The 25,522-nt window shown below is 48.8% G+C and overlaps 1 protein-coding gene across 3 annotated transcripts in view; it reads left to right on the top strand.

Moving 5' to 3' along the window:
- LOC115086299 overlaps positions 1 to 25,522 on the top strand; it is a 71,450-nt gene that overhangs the window by 28,885 nt on the left and 17,043 nt on the right. For 2 of the 3 annotated variants that reach the window (XM_029592731.1, XM_029592730.1), the window contains exons 2-3: positions 14,879 to 16,026; positions 22,066 to 22,143. In XM_029592731.1, the coding sequence (XP_029448591.1) occupies positions 14,879 to 16,026; positions 22,066 to 22,143 (1,226 nt within the window). The remainder of the gene's footprint in view (positions 1 to 14,878; positions 16,027 to 22,065; positions 22,144 to 25,522) is intronic. The other variant, XM_029592732.1, reaches the window with a different exon arrangement.

Raw genomic sequence — 25,522 nt, 5'->3', positions numbered from 1 at the left:
AGAAATTAGGGAAGCTAACCAAATTGGTAGTGCAGTAATAATGGGAGACGTCAATTACCCCAATATAGACTGGGTAAATGTATCATCGGGTCACGCTAGAGAGATAACGTTCCTGGATGGAATAAATGATAGCTTTATGGAGCAATTGGTTCAGGAACCGACGAGAGAGGGAGCAATTTTAGATCTAATTCTCAGTGGAGCACAGGACTTGGTGAGAGAGGTAACGGTGGTGGGGCCGCTTGGCAATAGTGATCATAATATGATCAAATTTGAATTAATGACTGGAAAAGGAACAGTGTGCAAATCCAAGGCTCTCGTGCTAAACTTTCAAAAGGGAAACTTTGATAAAATGAGAAAAATTGTTAGAAAAAAAACTGAAAGGAGCAGCTACAAAAGTAAAAAATGTCCAAGAGGCGTGGTCATTGTTAAAAAATACCATTCTAGAAGCACAGTCCAGATGTATTCCACACATTAAGAAAGGTGGAAAGAAGGCAAAACGATTACCGGCATGGTTAAAAGGGGAGGTGAAAGAAGCTATTTTAGCCAAAAGATCTTCATTCAAAAATTGGAAGAAGGATCCAACAGAAGAAAATAGGATAAAGCATAAACATTGACAAGTTAAATGTAAGACATTGATAAGACAGGCTAAGAGAGAATTTGAAAAGAAGTTGGCTGTAGAGGCAAAAACTCACAGTAAAAACTTTGTTAAATATATCCGAAGCAGAAAGCCTGTGAGGAAGTCAGTTGGACCGTTAGATGATCGAGGGGTTAAAGGGGCACGTAGAGAAGATAAGACCATCGCGGAAAGATTAAATGATTTCTTTGCTTCAGAGTTTACTGAAGAGGATGTTGGGGAGGTACCCGTAATGGAGAAGGTTTTCATGGGTAATGATTCAGATGGACTGAATCAAATCACGGTGAACCTAGAAGATGTGGTAGGCCTGATTGACAAACTGAAGAATAGTAAATCACCTGGACCGGATGGTATACACCCCAGAGTTCTGAAGGAACTAAAAAATGAAATTTCAGACCTATTAGTAAAAATGTGTAACTTATCATTAAAATCATCCATTGTACCTGAAGACTGGAGGATAGCAAATGTAACCCCAATATTTAAAAAGGGCTCCAGGGGCGATCTGGGAAACTACAGATCGGTTAGCCTGACTTCAGTGCCAGGAAAAATAGTGGAAAGTGTTCTAAACATCAAAATCACAGAACATATAGAAAGACATGGTTTAATGGAACAAAGTCAGCATGGCTTTACCCAGGGCAAGTCTTGCCTCACAAATCTGCTTCATTTTTTTGAAGGGGTTAATAAACATGTGGATAAAGGTGAACCGGTAGATGTAGTGTATTTGGATTTTCAGAAGGCGTTTGACAAAGTTCCTCATGAGAGGCTTCTAGGAAAAGTAAAAAGTCATGGGATAGGTGGCGATGTCCTTTCGTGGATTGCAAACTGGCTAAAAGACAGGAAACAGAGAGTAAGATTAAATGGGCAATTTTCTCAGTGGAAGGGAGTGGACAGTGGAGTGCCTCAGGGATCTGTATTGGGACCCTTACTGTTCAATATATTTATAAATGATCTGGAAAGAAATACGACGATTGAGATAATCAAATTTGCAGATGACACAAAATTGTTCAGAGTAGTTAAATCACAAGCAGATTGTGATAAATTGCAGGAAGACCTTGTGAGACTGGAAAATTGGGCATCCAAATGGCAGATGAAATTTAATGTGGATAAGTGCAAGGTGATGCATATAGGGAAAAATAACCCATGCTATAATTACACAATGTTGGGTTCCATATTAGGTGCTACAACCCAAGAAAGAGATCTAGGTGTCATAGTGGATAACACATTTAAATCGTCGGTACAGTGTGCTGCGGCAGTCAAAAAAGCAAACAGAATGTTGGGAATTATTAGAAAAGGAATGGTGAATGGTGAATGGTGAATGGTGAATCGCGGAAAGATTAAAAGGAATGGCCATCGCGGAAAGATTAAATGATTTATTTGCTTCGGTGTTTACTGAAGAGGATGTTGGGGAGGTACCCGTAATGGAGAAGGTTTTCATGGGTAATGATTCAGATGGACTGAATCAAATCACGGTGAACCTAGAAGATGTGGTAGGCCTGATTGACAAACTGAAGAGTAGTAAATCACCTGGACCGGATGGTATACACCCCAGAGTTCTGAAGGAACTAAAAAATGAAATTTCAGACCTATTAGTAAAAATTTGTAACTTATCATTAAAATCATCCATTGTACCTGAAGACTGGAGGATAGCAAATGTAACCCCAATATTTAAAAAGGGCTCCAGGGGCGATCCGGGAAACTACAGACCGGTTAGCCTGACTTCAGTGCCAGGAAAAATAGTGGAAAGTGTTCTAAACATCAAAATCACAGAACATATAGAAAGACATGGTTTAATGGAACAAAGTCAGCATGGCTTTACCCAGGGCAAGCCTTGCCTCACAAATCTGCTTCATTTTTTTGAAGGAGTTAATAAACATGTGGATAAAGGTGAACCGGTAGATATAGTATACTTGGATTTTCAGAAGGCGTTTGACAAAGTTCCTCATGAGAGGCTTCTAGGAAAAGTAAAAAGTCATGGGATAGGTGGCGATGTCCTTTCGTGGATTGCAAACTGGCTAAAAGACAGGAAACAGAGAGTAGGATTAAATGGGCAATTTTCTCAGTGGAAGGGAGTGGACAGTGGAGTGCCTCAGGGATCTGTATTGGGACCCTTACTGTTCAATATATTTATAAATGATCTGGAAAGAAATACGACAAGTGAGATAATCAAATTTGCAGATGACACAAAATTGTGCAGAGTAGTTAAATCACAAGCAGATTGTGATAAATTGCAGGAAGACCTTGTGAGACTGGAAAATTGGGCATCCAAATGGCAGATGAAATTTAATGTGGATAAGTGCAAGGTGATGCATATAGGGATAAATAACCCATGCTATAATTACACGATGTTGGGTTCCATATTAGGTGCTACAACCCAAGAAAGAGATCTAGGTGTCATAGTGGATAACACATTGAAATCGTCGGTTCAGTGTGCTGCGGCAGTCAAAAAAGCAAACAGAATGTTGGGAATTATTAGAAAAGGAATGGTGAATAAAACGGAAAATGTCATAATGCCTCTGTATCGCTCCATGGTGAGACCGCACCTTGAATACTGTGTACAATTCTGGTCGCCGCATCTCAAAAAAGATATAATTGCGATGGAGAAGGTACAGAGAAGGGCTACCAAAATGATAAGGGGAATGGAACAACTCCCCTATGAGGAAAGACTAAAGAGGTTAGGACTTTTCAGCTTGGAGAAGAGATGACTGAGGGGGGATATGATAGAGGTGTTTAAAATCATGAGAGGTCTAGAACGGGTAGATGTGAATCGGTTATTTACTCTTTCGGATAGTAGAAGGACTAGGGGACACTCCATGAAGTTAGCATGGGGCACATTTAAAACTAATCGGAGAAAGTTCTTTTTTACTCAACGCACAATTAACTCTGGAATTTGTTGCCAGAGAATGTGGTTCGTGCAGTTAGTATAGCTGTGTTTAAAAAAGGATTGGATAAGTTCTTGGAGGAGAAGTCCATTACCTGCTATTAAGTTCACTTAGAGAATAGCCACTGCCATTAGCAATGGTTACATGGAATAGACTTAGTTTTTGGGTACTTGCCAGGTTCTTATGGCCTGGATTGGCCACTGTTGGAAACAGGATGCTGGGCTTGATGGACCCTTGGTCTGACCCAGTATGGCATTTTCTTATGTTCTTATGTTCTTATGAATAAAACTGAAAATGTCATAATGCCTCTGTATCGCTCCATGGTGAGACTGCACCTTGAATATTGTGTACAATTCTGGTCGCCGCATCTCAAAAAAGATATAATTGCGATGGAGAAGGTACAGAGAAGGGCTACCAAAATGATAAGGGGAATGGAACAACTCCCCTATGAGGAAAGATTAAAGAATTTAGGACTCTTCAGCTTGGAGAAGAGACGACTGAGGGGGGATATGATAGAGGTGTTTAAAATCATGAGAGGTCTAGAACGGGTAGATGTGAATCGGTTATTTACTCTTTCGGATAGTAGAAAGACTAGGGGGCACTCCATGAAGTTAGCATGGGGCACATTTAAAACTAATCAGAGAAAGTTCTTTTTTACTCAACGCACAATTAAACTCTGGAATTTGTTGCCAGAGGATGTGATTAGTGCAGTTAGTATAGCTGTGTTTAAAAAAGGATTGGATAAGTTCTTGGAGGAGAAGTCCATTACCTGCTATTAAGTTCACTTAGAGAATAGCCACTGCCATTAGCAATGGTTACATGGAATAGACTTAGTTTTTGGGTACTTGCCAGGTTCTTATGGCCTGGATTGGCCACTGTTGGAAACAGGATGCTGGGCTTGATGGACCCTTGGTCTGACCCAGTATGGCATTTTCTTATGTTCTTATGTCATGTGCCCAATCTGCTTCCCCAGGGTCTGGAAATCTCTCTATACTGCTTGGATGCTGTTTCTCGCAAGGTCATTGGTTTCCAGATGGATGACAACATCAACTTCAGAGTCTTTACTTTCTTCTTTGATTGCACTGACAATCTGGTTTGCATTTTTGCCAGCTGGAGATCCTGGAAGACATGTAACTATTGTGTGTCCCACAAAATGGGTTCCCAAATTAGTGCCTCTGATGACAAAGTCCCCTAGCAGAAGGAGTTTTCTGTTTGATGTTTTCTAGTATTTGGGAGTTTGGGTGTACATTAGGTGTCATTTTTTATTTTTTATATCATTTTAGTTTCCATATCTGCAATATTGTCAGTTCCAAATGCAGGAAAAGAATTTGAATGGGTATTGGAGTGTGTGTGGGGGATGTCCTAATGTCACAGGTCGTAACCTACTAGAAGCCACAGTGATCCCTTTATGTCTTGGTTTTTGAATTGTCTGCAGGAGTAGGGAAGATTTGCTGGAGACTCTAGCTCTGCTTTGAGGCACCTCCTTGACCAGGTCAGAGAGATTAGGCAAGCTCTGAGCCTCCAGATGGTTTGCCTTGGAACTAAAGCACCTCAACATTGTATAATAGTCACTTAGGTTAAGTTAATTTCGTTGATTTATAGAAGATTTCTATTTTGATAATTGACAAACACCTTGTGACCACATTGGAGGTCATTTTCAAAGAGTTACGAGCGTAAATGTAACTTACTATCGTAGCAATTTTCAAAAGCCGTGTATTCGAGTAAAGTGCATTTACAAGTGTAAACCTAATTTTAAATGTGTAAATGCTTTTTTAAAATCAGGTCCTTAATGTTTAAGGACACACTACTAGTAAGTGGCAAAGGGACCAGAATTTAGGACCTGGTCGACACATAGAGCACAACAAAATCTTCACCGAATACTGAAAAAATTGACCACATATTATAATCAGAAATATGCAGATGAAAACTGACCTCTTGTCCATTCCAGCTGTACCCACCTCACCTCATGTTCCCTGTATGATGGGGGGGAGTGGGCAATAGAGGAAAACAACTTGCTCTGCTCCCTGTCATCTGCTGCAGGGTAGAGAAGCGGGAGGGAAAAGGCTAGCATGCCGGTCCCGTCTCACCTCTCTGACCATCTAGACCAGTGTGCCACGGCAGAGGGGTGCATTCAGACCTCATCACGTGTGCCGTCTGCCGCTCGGACCCAGACCAGCACCCGAGTTCTGCTCTCAGCACCTCACAGCAACAAGAGGCACCAGCAGTGGCTCTTAAACGGGCAGGAGCTCCGTTCTGAGATGATGTATAATCAGTCATGCCTCTTCTTCCCGAGCCCAGCATGAGCTGGAGTGTTGTCATTAATGGAATTGTCTGCAGGAGTAGGGAAGATTTGCTGGAGACTCTAGCTCTGCTTTGAGGCACCTCCTTGACCAGGTCAGAGAGATTAGGCAAGCTCTGAGCCTCCAGATGGTTTGCCTTGGAACTAAAGCACCTCAACATTGTATAATAGTCACTTAGGTTAAGTTAATTTCGTTGATTTATAGAAGATTTCTATTTTGATAATTGACAAACACCTTGTGACCACATTGGAGGTCATTTTCAAAGAGTTACGAGCGTAAATGTAACTTACTATCGTAGCAATTTTCAAAAGCCGTGTATTCGAGTAAAGTGCATTTACAAGTGTAAAACCTAATTTTAAATGTGTAAATGCTTTTTTAAAATCAGGTCCTTAATGTTTAAGGACACACTACTAGTAAGTGGCAAAGGGACCAGAATTTAGGACCTGGTCGACACATAGAGCACAACAAAATCTTCACCGAATACTGAAAAAATTGACCACATATTATAATCAGAAATATGCAGATGAAAACTGACCTCTTGTCCATTCCAGCTGTACCCACCTCACCTCATGTTCCCTGTATGATGGGGGGGAGTGGGCAATAGAGGAAAACAACTTGCTCTGCTCCCTGTCATCTGCTGCAGGGTAGAGAAGCGGGAGGGAAAAGGCTAGCATGCCGGTCCCGTCTCACCTCTCTGACCATCTAGACCAGTGTGCCACGGCAGAGGGGTGCATTCAGACCTCATCACGTGTGCCGTCTGCCGCTCGGACCCAGACCAGCACCCGAGTTCTGCTCTCAGCACCTCACAGCAACAAGAGGCACCAGCAGTGGCTCTTAAACGGGCAGGAGCTCCGTTCTGAGATGATGTATAATCAGTCATGCCTCTTCTTCCCGAGCCCAGCATGAGCTGGAGTGTTGTCATTAATGGAGGGCATGCTTGGTTCTGGGAGCCCCGTGCGCACAGCACCTCCTTCCAGCCTCTCTTACCCCACCCAGGTTGAACGAGACAGGGAGAGCATGCACTGAGCACTGGATGTGGCTCATTCGCAGTGCTGGGAGCAGTGGAGGAGCTCTGGCAGCCACACGCGGCAGCCAAGAAGACTGACCTAGCCAGCTGCCCGCATCACACTGACTTCTCCCATCTCCTGCACTTGTATGTAGAGAGAGCTGGTCCAGTGTGATGGGTTCATGTGGCTCTCTGTCCCCCTCTCCCTTTGCTTTCAAAGAGAGAATGTGTGTCTGGGGTGGGGGGGGGAGGTGTTCAGTGCTTCCCTAGCTCTTCTTAGGGCCATATGAGTCTCCTCCATATCTGCACTGCCTGCTCCCTGGAGGCTGGGATGCCACACAACAGTTTTGCTCATGTAAGTGTGCCTTGGGCTGGAGAAGGCTGGGAAGCACCGAATTGCCTTCACGTCATAACAACAACCCCAACAGTCCTGCTGCTCCCCCAGCACAATAATAAGGAAGCCCAGAGCTCATGGAAGCTTACCGAGCCCCCCAAAGGTCCCCATAACCTGCCCCCCCCCCCCCCCCCCATGCTCCTCTATGGGCAGGAGAGCTGCCTTGCCCAATACTGTCAAATTCACGCCAGCTCCCCGTCCACTTCCTGCTCTGTCCGCATGCAGGCGGAAGGATGATGTGAAGCAGGGACGAGCGGGCAACCATTTGGACGGTGATGGCAAGGAAGGGGGGAAGCAATTCAGAGGAGCCTGGGTCCTGAAGATCTTTGAGGAGTGGGCGACCTTGTTCAAGAAGTCCAAGTCTGGATTGTGAATTTCAGGGGGGTAGGCAGGGCAGAGTTGGGAAGAGAATCAACATTTCCAGGGTATTTAGACAAAAACTCTTCCAGGCCCAAAATGGCAAAAGAAAGTCATTTGAAAAGATACATTTGCTAAATAACATAGGACATAGATTTAACATAAGGAAAGCTCTGCTACTCATTTGGTGTCAGTTCTTAAAGCTAAAATCAGGCTGTCACTGAACTAAAATAGGAACATAATAAATAACAGCAGATAGATAGACCTTAATGGTCCATCCACTCTGCCCAGCAAGGTGTATAAGATTGTAACTGCCGCTCAGTACAGGTTACCCCATGCCTTCTGTTAAGGGTAGTGACTGCCGCTCAGTACAGGTTACCCCATGCCTTCTGTTAAGGGTAGTAACTGCCGCTCAGTACAGGTTACCCCATGCCTTCTGTTAAGGGTAGTGACTGCTGCTCCGTGCAGGTTACCCCCATGCCTTCTGTTAAGGGTAGTGACTGCCGTTCCGTGCAGGTTATTCCCCCATGCCTTCTGTTAAGGGTAGTAACTGCTGCTCCGTGCAGGTTCCCCCATGCCTTCTGTTAAGGTTAGTAACTGCCGCTCCATGCAGGCTTACCCCATGCCTTCTGTTAAAGGTAGGAACTGCCGTCCCAGTGCAGGTTATCCCCAATGCCTTTGTTTGTAAGGGCTAGTAACTACTGCTTCCATGCAGGTTACCCCCATGCCTTCTGTAAGGGTAGTAACTGCTGCTCCATGCAGGTTACCATCATGCCTTCTGTTAAGGGTAGTAACTGCTCGCTCCATGCAGGTTACCCCCATGCCTTCTGTTAAGAGGTAGTAACTGCCGCTCCATGCAGGTTACCCCATGCCTTCTGTAAGGGTAGTAACTGCCGCTCCATGCAGGTTACCCCATGCCTTCTGTTAAGGGTAGTAACTGCCGCTCCGTGCAGGTTTACCTCCATGCCTTCTGTTAAGGTAGTAACTGCTGCTCCGTGGCATGTTACCCCCATGCCTCTCTGTTAAGGGCAGTACTGCCGCTCCGTGCAGGTTACCCCCCATGCCTTCTGTTAAGGGTAGTAACTGCCACTCCCGTGCAGGTTACCTCCATGCCTTCTGTTAAGGGGCAGTAACTGCCGCTCCATGCGGTTACCCCCATGCCTTCTGTTAAGGCAGTAACTGTCCGCTCCATGCAGGTATACCCCCATGCCTTCTGTTAAGGGCAGTAACTGCCGCTCCCGTGCAGGTTACCTACCCCATGCCTTCTGTTAGGGGTAGTAACTGCCCGCTCCGTGCAGGTTACCCCCATACCTTCTGTTAAGGGTAGTAACTGCCGCTCCGTGCAGGTTACCTCCATGCCTTCTGTTAAGGGTAGTAACTGCCGCTCCGTGCAGGTTACCCCCATACCTTCTGTTAAAGGTAGTACTGCGCTCCATGCAGGTTACCCCCATGCCTTCTGTTAAGGGTAGTAACTGCTGCTCTATGCAGGTTACCCCCATGCCTTCTGTTAAGGGTAGTAACTGCCGCTCCATGCAGGTTACCCCCATGCCTTCTGTTAAGGGTAGTAACTGCTGCTCCGTGCAGGTTACCCCTATGCCTTCTGTTAAGGGTAGTAACTGGTGCTCCATGCAGGTTACCCCCATGCCTTCTGTTAAGGGTAGTAACTGCTGCTCCGTGCAGGTTACCCCCATGCCTTCTGTTAAGGGTAGTAACTGCCGCTCCATGCAGGTTACCCCCCATGCCTTCTGTTAAGGGTAGTAACTGGTGCTCCGTGCAGGTTACCCCTATGCCTTCTGTTAAGGGTAGTAACTGGTGCTCCGTGCAGGTTACCCCCATGCCTTCTGTTAAGGGTAGTAACTGCAGCTCCATGCAGGTTACCCCCATGCCTTCTGTTAAGGGTAGTAACTGCCGCTCCGTGCAGGTTACCCCCATGCCTTCTGTTAAGGGTAGTAACTGCTGCTCCGTGCAGGTTACCCCATGCCTTCTGTTAAGGGTAGTAACTGCCGCTCCGTGCAGGTTACCCCCATGCCTTCTGTTAAGGGTAGTAACTGCTGCTCCCTGCAGGTTACCCCTATGCCTTCTGTTAAGGGTAGTAACTGGTGCTCCATGCAGGTTACCCCCATGCCTTCTGTTAAGGGTAGTAACTGGTGCTCCGTGCAGGTTACCCCCATGCCTTCTGTTAAGGGTAGTAACTGCCGCTCCATGCAGGTTACCCCCATGCCTTCTGTTAAGGGTAGTAACTGGTGCTCCGTGCAGGTTACCCCTATGCCTTCTGTTAAGGGCAGTAACTGCTGCTCCGTGCAGGTTACCCCCATGCCTTCTGTTAAGGGTAGTAACTGGTGCTCCGTGCAGGTTACCCCCATGCCTTCTGTTAAGGGTAGTAACTGGTGCTCCGTGCAGGTTACCCCCATGCCTTCTGTTAAGGGTAGTAACTGCAGCTCCATGCAGGTTACCCCCATGCCTTCTGTTAAGGGTAGTAACTGCCGCTCCGTGCAGGTTACCCCCATGCCTTCTGTTAAGGGTAGTAACTGCTGCTCCATGCAGGTTACCCCCATGCCTTCTGTTTGTTACGGTTGTGGACCCTTGGGCTGGTTGGGACAGTGGATGGTGCGCTGTGGAGGACCACAGCAAGCGTCCCAACCAGGAGGCGGCTCGGACGACTCAGGGAAGGCCTCGGGCCTGGGACAAGGTGAAGTCCTATGCGACCAAGGACTAGGCGGCGGCAGAGAGGACGGACGAGGTTGGGCCCTGGTGACCGACAAGTCTTCACCTTGGAGACCGGTACTCCCCCGGGGAAGAGCCCGTAGGAGTCCAGCCGCTGGGACTTTTGGAGATTCACCCTGGAAGCCGGAACCCCTCCAGGAGGAGCAAGTGGGGGCCGCTGGGACTTAGGCGAATCTTCGGGGCCAGAGAGCACCAGGTACCCAAAGAGCGACGAAGCCCAAGGATGAGGTCCAGGAACGAAGCCGAGTCGGAAGCCAGGAATCGGGAGACGGAGTCAGAACTCAGGACAAGTAACAACTAGACACTCTGGGGCAGAGGAACCTCGTTGCAAGGCACTGGAGTGACCTAGGTGCAGGGTACTTATACCCTGAGGGCGTCTGATGTCACCTAGTGCAGGGCTGAGGTTTCCCCGCACTGGCCCCTTTAAATGGAGCTCCTCCCCGCGTGCGCGTCAGGGGGCGGGGCCAGCCGCACCGGACCGTCGGCATCTCTCCCGAGGAGGGAGAGACGCGCTGAAGGGCCTGCAGGCCCGAGGAGCCCCTGAAACGGCCCGGGCCGCCCCCGAGGTAGGTGGAGGGACCTGGGCATGGCCCGGGACCGTAACACTGTTAAGGGTAGTAACAGCTGCTCTGTGCAGGTTACCCCCATGCCTTCTGTTAAGGGCAATAACTGCTGCTCCATGCAGGTTACCCCCATGCCTTCTGTTTAGGGTAGTAACTGCCGCTTTGTGCAGGTTACCCCATGCCTTCTGTTTAGGGTATTAACTGCCGCTCCATGCAGGTTACCCCCTATGCCTTATGTTAAGGGTAGTAACTGCCGCTCCATGCAGGTTACCCCCATGCCTTCTGTTTAGGGTAGTAACTGCCGCTTTGTGCAGGTTACCCCATGCCTTATGTTTAGGGTAGTAACTGCTGCTCTATGCAGGTTACCCCCATGCCTTCTGTTAAGGGTAGTAACTGCTGCTCCGTGCAGGTTACCCCCTATGCCTTATGTTTAGGGTAGTAACTGCTGCTCTATGCAGGTTACCCCCATGCCTTCTGTTAAGGGTAGTAACTGCTGCTCCGTGCAGGTTACCCCCTATGCCTTATGTTTAGGGTAGTAACTGCTGCTCTATGCAGGTTACCCCCATGCCTTCTGTTAAGGGTAGTAACTGCTGCTCCGTGCAGGTTACCCCCTATGCCTTATGTTAAGGGTAGTAACTGCTGCTCCATGCAGGTCACACCCATGCCTTCTGTTAAGGGCAGTAACTGCCGCTCCGTGCAGGTTACCCCTATGCCTTCTGTTAAGGGTAGTAACTGCCGCTCCCTGCAGGTTACCCCCATGCCTTCTGTTAAGGGTAGTAACTGCCGCTCCATGCAGGGTACCCCCATGCCTTCTGTTAAGGGTAGTAACTGCTGCTCCGTGCAGGTTACCCCCATGCCTTCTGTTAAGGGTAGTAACTGCCGCTCCATGCAGGTTACCCCCATGCCTTCTGTTAAGGGTAGTAACTGCCGCTCCATGCAGGTTACCCCCATGCCTTCTGTTAAGGGCAGTAACTGCCGCTCCATGCAGGTTACCCCCATGCCTTCTGTTAAGGGCAGTAACTGCCGCTCCATGCAGGTTACCCCATGCCTTCTGTTAAGGGTAGTAACTGCCGCTCCATGCAGGTTACCCCCATGCCTTCTGTTAAGGATAGTAACTGCCGCTCCGTGCAGGTTACCCCCATGTTTCTGTTAAGGGTAGTAACTGCCGCTCCATGCAGGTTACCTCCATTCCTTCTGTTAAGGGTAGTAACTGCCGCTCCGTGCAGGTTACCCCCATGCCTTCTGTTAAGGGTAGTAACTGCCGCTCCGTGCAGGTTACCCCCATGCCTTCTGTTAAGGGTAGTAACTGCCGCTCCGTGCAGGTTACCCTCATGCCTTCTGTTAAGGGTAGTAACTGCCGCTCCGTGCAGGTTACCCCCATGCCTTCTGTTAAGGGTAGTAACTGCCGCTCCGTGCAGGTTACCCCCATGCCTTCTGTTAAGGGTAGTAACTGCCGCTCCGTGCAGGTTACCCCCATGCCTTCTGTTAAGGATAGTAACTGCCGCTCCGTGCAGGTTACCCCCATGCCTTCTGTTAAGGATAGTAACTGCCGCTCCATGCAGGTTACCCTCTATGCCTTCTGTTAAGGGTAGTAACTGCCGCTCCATGCAGGTTACCCCCATGCCTTCTGTTAAGGGTAGTAACTGCCGCTCCATGCAGGTTACCCCCATGCCTTCTGTTAAGGGTAGTAACTGCCGCTCCATGCAGGTTACCCCCATGCCTTCTGTTAAGGGTAGTAACTGCCGCTCCATGCAGGTTACCCCCATGCCTTCTGTTAAGGGTAGTAACTGCCGCTCTGTGCAGGTTACCCCCATGCCTTCTGTTAAGGGTAGTAACTGCCGCTCCGTGCAGGTTACCCCCATGCAGAAACAGTACTCCTAATGTTTCCACGGGTTACCCTGATTCTTTATCTCTAGCCACCAGGGATCCGCTGTGCTTATCCCATGCCCTTTTCAGTTCCATCACTGTTCTTGCCTTCACCACCTCTTCCAGGAGGCCTTTCCATGTATCCCCCACACTTTCTCTGATGAAATGTTTCCTAGAATTAAAAAGTGTGCAAACAGCCTATCTTTCACCTGCCTGTCTCTTGTGACCCCTTAGTTGGTCGGTCCTAGTCTGTATCTGCCACACTTCCGGCCCTAGACTTTGGCTGTCTCTCTTCCTCTCCTCTCATGCTCCGCTCAGCTTTTTAGGGTGTAAGTTCTTTATAGCGGGGACTTTTTGTATCTGTATGCTCATCACCATTGTAGAGTACCTCATACATCCAATAGCTCTGCTTCCCCTCGCGCTTTGCCTATCGTATCACATCATAAACTCTTTGGGACAGGGACTCTCTCCCCTCTGACCTGCTCTCTCCCGGCCTCTCCCCCTCCCAACTGCCCTATCTTTAATTCTCCCTAAGTCCCGAGCTCTCCTACCACGGTGGTTCCCGGGTCTGCAGAGGGCCCTCTCATCTCTCCGTGGGCAGCTCTGTTCGGTAGCGGTGACGTCGGCTGGCAGGCTCTGGAGCTCCCGTGCACTACACGTGGCAATGGGCTCCCCCCTTTTCAGCTGTCAGCCAGCGCCCCCAAACTTCCAACAACAGGAGACCGTCTGGGAACTTTTCACCTGCGATCGCACTGAGATTCCTCAATCCACCACGTGCGCACACACACACACTCTCTCTCTCTCTCCCACACACACACACACACACACACTCTCTCTCTCTCCCCCACACACACACACACTCTCTCTCTCTCTCTCTCTCTCCCACACACACACACACACACTCTCTCTCTCTCTCTCTCCCACACACACACACACACTCTCTCTCTCTCTCTCCCACACACACTCTCTCTCTCTCTCCCACAAACACACACTCTCTCTCTCTCTCTCTCCCACACACACACTCTCTCTCTCTCTCCCCCACAGGCTCTCCACCCCAGTGATAATGCCTGCACTCCACCCCTAATCCCCAGCCCAACTCCAGCATTCCCTCTCCTCCATGAGCCCAGGGCTCTCCCCCCTCACTAAACTTCTCACTCCGCAGAGAGCATCCCTCTGCTTTCTGCCCCAGCCCCATCTGTCTCAGGGAAGGGAGGTGAACAGAGAGTGCCAGACTGAGGATGGAGCGGATGATTTATATAACTTTATCAGCATGGCAGTTTTTAAACGTGTGGTCAAAGCCATACATTGTGTGGTTAAAGCAAAAAGAGAAAAAAAAATTACAAAATCAATGATAATAACAGTAAGATACAATTACAAAGAGGACGCTGGCAGGGCAGTTCCCAAGTTCTGGTGCGGGAACATATTGTTCCTGGTCAGATCAAATTTGTGGCCTGGTGACAAGATACAACATATTTTGCTGCTGTTACTTCTGTCCCCCTCCCCCCCCCCTGCTGTTACTTCTGTCCCCCTCCCCCCCCCCCCCCCCACCACCACCCCCCAGGACAGAGCGGAGTCACTCTGCTCTGTAATTCAGCCCCTCCCCTCCTGTTCTGCAGAGAACAAAAGGGGAAGAAGTGAGTTTGGCGTGGTCAGAGCAGAGCAGATGAGAAAAGAGCTACTCTGCTCCATAATCCAGGCCTTCACCCCCTGGTCCTTCAGGGAACAAAATGGGAGGGGGGTGAACCTGGCGTGAACAGAACAGAGCAAATGAAAGCAGAACTTCTCTGCTCCTGTTTCTCCTCCCTCACAGGAAGCCTGCAGACTGGAGGGGAGCAACTAACACTTGGAAATTTCCAAAGGTGGGAAAGAAGGAAGGAGCTTATGAGCTCTCTGCCTCTCATGGGGTGGCTGTGTGAAAGGCCAGGAGCTTGCAAACCCTCCTCCCAGTCTCTGTGGCTTCCCTGCTCAGATGTAGTTCAAAGAGCCCTTAAGTGCCCTGGACCACAGCCTCTTTCATTGGTGGCACTTGTGCACTAATGACCCTACTAGGCGCATGCATGGTGACCCACTGAAGCCTGTTTAGCGTGATTAAGCTGTGCACACTGGCAGAGCTTCCTACATCCTAATATAACTGTTTTATCTTGTTCCCCAACAGAGCTGTCTAAACTCACCCAAAGATGCGCAGTTTATGGACCTTCCATCGTATGGCAGCAGGTGAAAGAAACGGAACTTTCCGAGGGCCCATTCTACCAGAGCATCAGAACGAATCTGGCAGATAAGGAAGAGGCCAAGGAACTCTGTTATGAAGAGAGCTCAGGAAAAGAAGCTGACCCCATAGATGACAGTCTCCTCTCCACGATTGACATAGCTGCTCACACCATGGTTTTAAGGTCAACCATAGACAGGTCCTCAGTGTTTGAAATCAATGCGGCCGAAAAACTGAATTACTTTTTGAGTGCAAACGAATTCTCTAGACGAGCGAACATTGTGAGAGTACCTTCGAGCATCCGCCAAAATGCTGCAATCACGAATAGAGGGAAAAGGACAGGGCCTTGCTCCTCCTCAGCTCAGAAACATCAATCAACCAGACCCTCAAAACTTCCAATAAAAACCAGCTCGCTGGACAAAGTCCGCGAGTATATGGATCAAAGCAATCATGTCCAGTTCATGATAGGTCAATTTGAGACACAATTTGACCACTGCAAGCCTCTGACTGACAAAGAGAGAGATGATATAGCAAAACGGGCATGTGTGAAAGCTATGGGTCTACAGATTGAGAAAAGAGTTAGGGAAGAGTTCTACAATCAGAAAGATATGATCAGCCATGTAACCAAGGAGACAGATGTGGGGTGCAAGAGCCAGTATCAGATTTCTTTTCAGGAGAGCAGCTTCCGAGCTGACGACAACTACAGCTCGAGGAGACAAATCCCATGTGACTCCGCATACAAGGGGAAGGGGAAGCTGCTGTCCCCACCCCACCTACTGCAAGACGTGATGTCCCGGGAGACACACCACAACCTCGGCATGTATGGACTTCCTGACATTCTGGAAGCATACAAAAATAGCCATAACTCAATCTACGCAGCCAGCCAGAGTATCATTCAGGGCCTGGGCAAGAGTTCCTTGCAAATGTCCACCTCGAGCATTGCCCTGGAAGAAGAAAACAAGGAAACCTTTGCTCCACTGCACAGGATATCGTCGCAGATTTCCACGAAGCACCTTGAGAACAAATCCATTCATGTCCAGCGGTTACAGGAATCGGCGATGAACTATATTTCCCCCAGCCAAAGGCCCTCAAAACGGGTTAGTCCGGAGAACCCTGACTTGGGTTTGACCTATCAAATAATAGATAAGAGCGAAAATGGTATCTGGACTCCTCCAGAGGAGAAAGGTTATGCTAGACCGTGGTGGCCGGATCTCAACGTGCCACCGTCGGATTCCAGACTTAGCTGTGGGTCACAGAGGTTGAGATCCAAGCCCAGACAATACCAGGTAGAAGGGAAAGAGCGGAAGGGGCCACTGATACCTTAGTAATTTTATTTTCCATCAGTCTACCCTCAGCTGTTCACATCAGGGATCCATCCTGTGCAGTCTCATCCCTTCATGCTTCATAAACTTGACATTGAGCCATCCCACTCGGCCTCTCTCCTTCATGCTGTACAGCAGAATCTCATCTTGAGACCTAAATCTAAATGATTACAACTCAGAGGTCACTATTCAAAAGCCATTTAGAGGGATCATTCAAAGTTATCCATCTAAATGGCAAGTTTTGGCATATTCAGCCCCTTATCTGCCGGATAAGTCACTGTCTGGCCTAAATCTAGCCAGATAAAAGAAAGAATTTAAACTTATCCGGGTGTATTCAGTGGCATGGCCGCTATATCTGAATATTGACCTCTTCGCTGCCTAGAATTAGGGCATTCAACTTTGGGGTGCTTATACTTATCCAGCTAACGTTGAAAATCAGTAGCCGGTCAGTTCAGTCCTCTCCTACTTAACCCAAATTGAATGAAACATGAGGGGCCAACAGCCCACTGCATCTCTTCCCCCTCCCCCCTACCACCACCACCACCACTCCCCTGACCTGAGTGAAAAGCGTGGGGCCAGCAGCTCCCACAGCCCTCGCCAGAACCGAATTTAAAAACTGGGAGCCAAGAGCCACCCCTCACCCCCTCGCCAATCCCCTTCAAAACCCCCGGAAGCGGAGACGGAAGGATGATCTGTGTTTATCTCCTCCTGGCTCGGCTTCAGGGAGTTTTGGGGGCGCATCTTGGGATTGGAAAGAGGATTGGGGGGGGGAATGGGGGTGGGTGCAGGGAGATGAACGTTGGATCCAGGTGTGGTCCTCTGGCACGTCTCGTTTTGAACTCAGCTGTGGGAGAGAGAAGGTTGGGGAGTTCCAGTTGGTTAAATCTAGACCAACTATGGCAACACCTAGATTTGGCTGGCAAAGTTAGGCACCTAGGGTCTGGCATTCAGACAACAGACAGCTGAATAAGTAGGACTTATCCAGCTATCTAGTGGCCGCCAGATAGCCGGATAAGTCACTTCTCTGGCTATCTAGCTTGCTGCATAAAAGGTGGGTGGGCAGTGGGTGAATTGGCATGGCACTCCTTATCCAGCTAAGTAGCGATATTGGGACTTAGTTCATAACACTTATCCGGCTAAGTCACGTTTCAATGTGGATATTCAGTGGCAAGGCTATGCCGCTGAATATCCTTATATCTTAGACGGATAAGTGTTACTCAGCTTAAGTTATTTAGCCGGCTGACTTCTCAATATCTACCTAGTGTTGAAATCAGTGCTAGGTGCCTAACTTACTTCCCTAAGCTGAACCCTGTTCCCTGGGGCTGCCCACGTGTTAGGCATCTGAAATATGGGGGTTCAGCCCCAGTCAATTTTCAAATAAGCCAATCTAGATGCCTAAGTCCCAAAGTTAGACTCCTAAACCCTTGAAAATTGAACCTTGTGCTATTAAATACTTAAATAATTAAATAATTGGTATTATTATCTCCTTTCTGAATAAGAAAATTCAGCCAGAGCGGGGTGCAGAATATTAGAGCAGCCGCACAATTTCGGTACAACATGTTGAAATAGCAGCATGATTAGCAGCTTAACAGTCTTACGATGCATATTAAGGCCCAAACTCTAAAGAAATCAGGATGCTGAGTCAGCTTGAGCAGCATCCCAGCAGAGTGCTAGTGACTGATTAAAAAATGCATTCACAGTGAATGCTGTAAGTCGCAGCTTGGCTCGCGACGGCGTGTGGCAGGCGTGATCAGGCTGCATCTTGTAGTCAGTACGGCAGCTTTCCAGGCTGGGGGAAGTGGTGAGCTTTGAATTGATAAAAGGCCAGGCCCTTACCTGCTTCTTGAAGTGGGAGCAGTCAGGGATTTGGCAGAGCTGTTGTGGGAGCGCGTTCCACACCTCAGGTGCTGTTCCCGAGAAAGATCGATTGTGGATACCTGTTCTTCTGATTTCCTGTGTGGATGGAGGCTGCTAAGGAGGATCTTGGTGGTCCGGAGGGCTCGGATAAACACGGCCTCTCTCTCTCTCTCTCTCACCTAAGTAGGCCCGTCTCCTCTTAGAGCGTTGAAAATCAATGTCAGGATTTTGGATTGGGTTCTGCAGGGGGGCTGGTAATCAGTGTAGGACAGGAGCGATGTGCTCGCACGCTCTGCGTCTTTCTGTCAGTCATGTAGCGGAGTTTGTGGAGGGGCCCCGATCTCTCAGACCCTTGCACCGTGTGTTGTGGCAATCCAGCCGTGCGCTTACTGTGGCATGAACCGCCGTGAATGGATTTGTCCTTTGGATGAGTGGACGCTGTGTTCATCAGGTACGGAACTGAAAGTGGCAGCTCCTCCCTGTTACCTGGTGGCGTGGTGAGTTCTGGGTCTTTTCAAACCTCCAAGGCTCTCTGCCTGGGTTTTTAGTGAAAGTTCATAGGTGTAGTGAATTTGTGGGGGGGGGGGGGGGGGGGGTGTCTCACAGTTCCCCAGGCTGCTCTTCCATGTCTCAGATCTCTCCTTTTCTCATACGTGCCTTGCAAGGGCCCCTGGAGACACCGGGGTTCATCGGGGGGCAGGGGGGGGGGGGAGATAGCCTTCTGGAGCCCCGGCGCAGTTACGGACACAGTCATAAAACTCACACTCATCCCCCATTCTTCAGGATCACTGGTCAGTGGTATTCGCGGGTGGGGAGGGTGCCCACTGGGGTGTCGGGTAGTAAATCGCCAGGGAGTCTGAAAATTTACTAAAAGTCTGAAAATAAGAATCCGGGCCGGTAGGGAAAAAAATCTGGAGCCACATCAGAAAAAAAATCAAATAATCGTAAAAGCAAAAGTCTCTTTGTCCATGGTAAATCCCCCAGCTACTCTTCTCCCAACTGAATCAGCATCCGGCGCTAGAATTCCTTCTTCTTGGAGGGCAGCATGAAACAAGGGCTGGGAAGATGACCAGGCCCCTGGTTATAAATCGATCTTCTCAGAGCGGATGAATTCCAATAGCCTTCATCAAAAATCTCAAAGTCTGCAAAGGATCTCCAGCCTCTGCTGCAGGCTGGTCGCAAAGGGGGAGAGACCCCCGAGCCCGGCCCATCAGGATTCCAGGGGTCTGCCCTTCTCTCGGAGGGGCCCAAGCGCGCATGTATCTGGGCGCACCTAAACGTGCTACTGTATTCTATAAGCTGCGGGCAAATGATCCGCGCAGGTTATGAAATCGAGTGCATATGTGCGCAAACGTGCCCCCAAGTGTAGAAAATGCGAGCCGCGCAAGTTCGGACTTATCTGGATAATTAGCGGCACTTATCCGGATAAGTTGCAGTTTTCGGACTTATCCAGGCATGTACGATAGCCAGAGAAGTAAAAAACAAAAAACAAAAAACGAGTAGTACTTATCCAGCTAAGTCAGATAGCAAGATAATTCAAAAAGTGCTACACATCCAGCTAAATCTGTTCTTTTGATTTCTTTTGTTGATGGGGTCTCCTAGTCAGGATCTTAGTGGTCTGTGGAGCGTTGAAAATCAATGTCAGGATTTTGGATTGGGTTCTGCAGGGGGGCTGGTAATCCGTGTAGGACAGGAGCGATGTGCTCGCACGCTCTGCGTCTTTCTGTCAGTCATGTAGCGGAGTTTGTGGAGGGCCCCGATCTCTCAGACCCTTGCACCGTGTGTTGCGGCAATCCAGCCGCGCGCTTACTGTGGCATGAACCGCCGTGAATGGATTTGTCCTTTGGATGAGTGGACGCCGTGTTCATCAGGTACGGAACTGAAAGTGGCAGCTCCTCGCTGTTACCTGGTGGCGTGGTGAGTTCTGGGTCTTTTCAAACCTCCAAGGCTCTCTGCCTGGGTTTTTAGCGGAAATTCATAGGTTTCAAATGGGAGTTTCCAAGTATTGACTTATCTGTGCATGTTGAGGTCAATATTCAAAGCTGGCCATTTAAATAACTTAGCCGGATATAACTTATCCAACTAAGTTACGATGTATATTCAGTGGCACGGTGAAGCTGCTGGAATATACGTGCATATGTGCGCACTTCGCCGGATAAGTCCACCCGGCTATGGGGCTTCTAAACTTAGATGTACACTTATATGCCTAACTCCGAATATCAGTACTTAGGAATATAAGTTATACATCTAACTCACTCCCCCCCCGATCTGCCCAATGCATGCCCACTTTTTTTGTGCATACATTTTACCCATATAAGGGACTTGTATGGATAAGCAGCAGCAGCCGTTGAACGTGGGCACATATTCAGCAGCCTCTACGTAGCCGCATAAGTCCTGCTTATCTGACTGAATAGCATTGAATATTCGCTTTGAATATTGACTTCCTTATGTATTGAGAAAATCCCTGTTTTGTTGGGATTCAGATGATTTGTTGTTTTCAGTCCAATCTCGGATACTGTATATGGCTGTTGATGTGTTTGGGTCCATTGATAGTGCAAGCTGGACTTCATCAGCATACATATAGGCCTTTATATGGAAGGTAGAGATCAGCTGGGCAGGTGGTCTGAGGTATCACCGGGGGGGGGGGGGGGGGGGGGGGGGACACCCTAGAGATAAAGATCCAGGGTGCTGATGAGGTGTTGATGAAATGTACAGATTGTTGCCTGTCAGACAGAAAGGAGTGACCTAGGTTAGGACCCTGTCACTTAGGCTGGCCTCTGCTAGTCGTGATATCATGATGATGTAATCCACAGTGTCAAAAGCTGTTGAGAAGTCCAGTAGCAGTAGAGCACCCCTGCCTGGCTTCTATAGTGCTATCTCAGGAGTTCATCTCATAGGGCTCTACTAGTTTCCCCAGCCATGGGATACTAGCCACTGGCTAGTAATTTTCAGGTTTGTCTGGATCCAGGGTGCCCTTATTATTACTGACCACACTACTGCTTTGTTTTAGAGCTGCAGGCAGCATACTCTCAGAGAATGTGGACTTTACAATTTTGGATGCCCAGGTATTGAGGCCGCCGCGCTCAGTAACTTGGGTGGGCACAGATCAAGGGAGTAGGTTGTTGGGCGCATGGCAGCCAGGCTCTTTTCGAAACTTTCTTCACTGATGGGGGTGAAAGATGCTTTGGTGGGATCAAGCTTATCTTTTGTTTCCATGAGGGATATGTCTCGATAATGCTGGTGGAGGCTCTTGATTTTCTTCTCAAGGAAATAGGCAAATTGTTTGTATTCTTGGTAATGAGATTTTATGGTGCCCATTACCTTGAGTTTTTGAGATTGGGAAGATGGTTTAAAACGTTTTTTGAAATTTTAAATAAATACCTTTGTTTAGATTTAGAGATGTGACTCGATTGAGGTAGGGGTTGTAGCAGGCCATGTACCACTTCAAATAGTTTCTTGATTGGGCGTTGGGGCATGTTCGATGCAGTGTGAGAAGTCTTTTTGTTTTGGCCGTTGGTATGGCGTTGTGATAATTTGCATTGCAGTTTGTCCTCCCTGGGGAGTGCTTTGCGCCATTTCCTTTTCAAGTCTTTTGTTCTTGTCGATTCAGAGCTTGAAGTTCTTGGGAGTTACCCAAGTGTGCAGAGGGCGTCGGGCAGTTTTCTTTTGAGGTTTTCATTCCATATCTATACTTGGTCTGCTATGGGGCAGTGGGGGAGCGGGAGATGGGGGGTGTCAAGGGCATTTAAAAGATTTTCAAGGGTCTGGGATTTCTTGTTCCCGATCACTTTCAGGGGCCTTGCCCTGTCTGCTTGTTTAAAGTCACTGCATAGAAAGAACTTAGCGAATGATCGGTCCACGAGAGTGTCATTATCTTAATGTCATCTGTGTGATATTCTGGATTTTCCACCCCCATGTGGAGGATCAGGTCTAATATGTGTCCCTTCTTGTGTGTAGGAGGATATAACAACCTGGGTGAGAACGAGGATCGTCATGGTGGTGAGGAAGTCAGCCGTGTGCGATGTCGGGTTTTCGGTACGTAGGTTACAGTTGCCTACGATCACTAGTATGGAGAATCTAAGCGTCAGATCTGTGATAAACTCTAGTAGTTCTTGAATGGATGAGGTGTTCTTATTCCGAGGGGGGCAGCAGACCACTTAGGGAGCCCTGCTGGGTTCTCAGCTCTTACCTGGGTGAATTGGCAGTACAAAATCTTTTTGGGGGGGGTGGGGGGGAAGGCGGCCAACATTCAATCAGTAGGCACAGCACCAGCTTCCAAAGTGAAAGAAAGTGCATGCTTTTCCTTTGAAAAGTGCCTGCAGACCCCTGCATTTGCATGTGTATTCCCTTTACAACTTGGTACACAGATTTGGCCCCAAGGCAGATCATCTCAAAAAATGTTCTCTTAAAAATTGTTATGCATTCTTCTCTCCCTTTAATAACTCATTTTTTAAAAAAATAGTACAGCCAGCAGTGGGAAGGGGACACCAAGTGCCATATGCACAAATCATCTGTCCACCGGGGAGAGGTCGGATGCATGCATCCGAGGCTAGCAGGGCAAACCTGGAGCAGAGGCGTGCTTTAACCACTTAAGTGGGCCTGGTTTTACTTTTTCCCATGTAACCCCCACCGCCAGGTGTTGGTTGCACACCAATGGGGCCATAAAAGAATTTAATAGTCTCTTTGGGGCTGGATCACTCCGCCTCGCTCTATTACACAATCTCTCTTTCCCAAGGGTCAGGAATCTTTATTAGTGGGGGGAAGGCTCATCCTTCAGGGCCCAGAGTGACGGGGGTGACTTTCTTTTCCCTGACAAGAGGTGTACTTCTTTGTCGCACTGTGCGTGCTGTAGTGGCAGTAACAACACTAGAGCCTTTTGGTTTAGTGTCCAAAAATAAAAACTTTACTGATGACACTCAGCACAATAAAAATACAGTTCCCAGCCCACAGATGATCTTTAGTTCTCTTGCAGCCCTTTTCCTCTATCTGTGCATGTGTCTCAGTTACCAGGGCAGGGGAAACGCCCACCCTCCAGGGCTTGGCTAAGTGAAGCTCCCGGGTGAGTAGAGTACCCTTGTCTGGGCAGGATAAACCCCTCCAAATCCTCTCTCTCTTCCCCAGATGAGTGTCCTCATTGATCTCAATCTGATATTACTCAGGTTTTTTTCCCCAATGTTTTCTTGATTTTTCAATGTTCTTGATCTGGAATCCCCGATGGAAGGGATCCCCTCTGGAACAGGCAGCTCTGGATGCTCCTTGCAATGGGAGTTAGAGGGGCAGCGAATCCTTCCTCCCAGATCTTGAACAAAACACCAGAAGGTCCTGACTTTGGGGTCACTGAGGTGACAGAGGGACAGATCTTCCCTAGCCTGGGTCTCCTGGGGAGAGGATTCCCCGTGCCCTCCCTCCAGGCAGCACTCAGGGGTCTCGCCAGGCTTCTTACAAAGAAAAGACTCTGTGAAAACCCAAAACAACCCGGGATGCAGTCCCTACCCACCAGGGAATGGATAGGCAGGGCCGATTCCTAACGAGGAGGCCTCAAAAATCCAAAACAGGCAAAAGGCCCCAAACACCTCCTATAGCTCCATAAATCAACTCCACTGCCCCCAGAGCTCTCGGGAGAGAGCTCCTTATAAAACCCACAGAGGGAGACGAGCATCCCAGCTCCCTCAGAGGGAGGGACCGTACCGAATGGCACCTCCCCTCACCATTTCAATCTCCATTGCCCCTTGCCAAAACGAGTTAGCCCAGGGCATTACAGGGGCCACTGTATCCATATTGATCACCATTCTCCCTTTCCTTCCTGACCCCAGCACTCTTCTCCTTCCCCTCCCCTCCCCCCCCTCCATTAATCTGATGCTGCCAGCCCTCTGCTGCAACTTTCCTCCTCTGCAGCAGCCGACAGGAGGGCTGACACAAGCACGCCTCTACCTTCTTCCAGCCCAGGCGGGGCAAGGAGCTGAGACAGACAGACAGACACGTATATAGAGGAGACCTTCAGGGGCCTGGCAGAGCAGTTCTAACTCCACTCTGGTACCTCTTCTGCTGCTTTGGAGGAACGAGGCCACCTGGAAGGAGAGCAGCTGGGACCTGCTCTCCAGACAACGTTATCCTCTCGCCCTGAGGATGCACCTCATTCACTCCGATAGAATATGAAGGCAGCTGTTTCCGCTCCTCACGTTTGTCAGTCAGTAGTGTTCTGCTCATGAGGGCCACAAGAGGAGCATCAAAGGCAAGGGCCCTGCCTACGGCGACAGTACAAGTCCCAAGCAGCTCACCACACGGCCACCTGGGGGATGCGTGCAGCGCTGCTGGCGAGGAGCCCAGGCCCTGGCAGCAGAGGAAGAGACCACTGACCCCAGCGGCGCTCGTGCCCATAAGCAGAAAGGCAGCAACGGACGTCAGGAGCCTGTTCCAGCGACAAGGAGCAGCGTGGCTGACAAGAAGCCCAGGACCCGCCAGCTGAGGAAGACCAGGAGCTTCAGGGGAATGAGATGGGAACTGGGAAGGACAGCTTGAGTGGCAGGGGAATGAGAGCAGAAGAGTGGAGAGAAATGTAGGGGAGGCAAGGGGACAAGAGTTGGGAGGGAGAGAAAGGTGAAAGGGAAGAGATGACAGTAGGGAACCATGGAATGTGGGGGAGTGGAGCGTACAAAGGGAGGGAGTAGGACCTCCCTCACTCAGACACACACATACCAAGAACTCGTGCCACCCACTCACAGACCCCATTCACCAACACACACCCCACATATTTCCTCATGCACACAGACATTTCACCCACTCATACATCTCCCTTACACATGCTCACAAACCTCCAACATACATACACCCCACCCATTCACATGCCGCCTTTCTTCATGCATACACATATCCTACCCATACTCCACCCTCTTATACACTCACTCTTGTATTTGCACATATTCCACCAACACTCTCATGCAATTCACACTCACTCACACACCTCACACCCCTACACTCACTTCCCACTCACACATTTACCTGCCCACCTCATACACACACACACAAACCCCACCCATTCACACCCTTCACTCACACTCCATCCACTCACACACCTCTATTCCGCACACACTTCACTCACTCAGACCTAACTCATGCACACATACACACATTCATGCATGTGCACACATTCCACTAACATGCTCATGCAATAGACATTCACTCGCACACCTTACATCTCACAGCCCTGACACATGTGCTCCCACTCACACTTCTACCTGTCCACCTCACACATACTCCATCCATTCACACTCCTCACTCACACTCCATCCACTCACATACCTCTATCCTGTAAACACCCCACCCACCCTCATACCTCCCTCATGCACACATTCCACTAACACGCTCATGTAATACACACCCACTCACATACATCTCACACCCCTACACATTTGCT

This window comes from Rhinatrema bivittatum, chromosome 2 (assembly GCF_901001135.1).
Source record: "Rhinatrema bivittatum chromosome 2, aRhiBiv1.1, whole genome shotgun sequence".
NCBI lineage: Eukaryota > Metazoa > Chordata > Amphibia > Gymnophiona > Rhinatrematidae > Rhinatrema > Rhinatrema bivittatum.
Note: the sequence above shows the minus strand (reverse complement) of the source record. Positions and strands in the feature narration are given on the sequence as shown.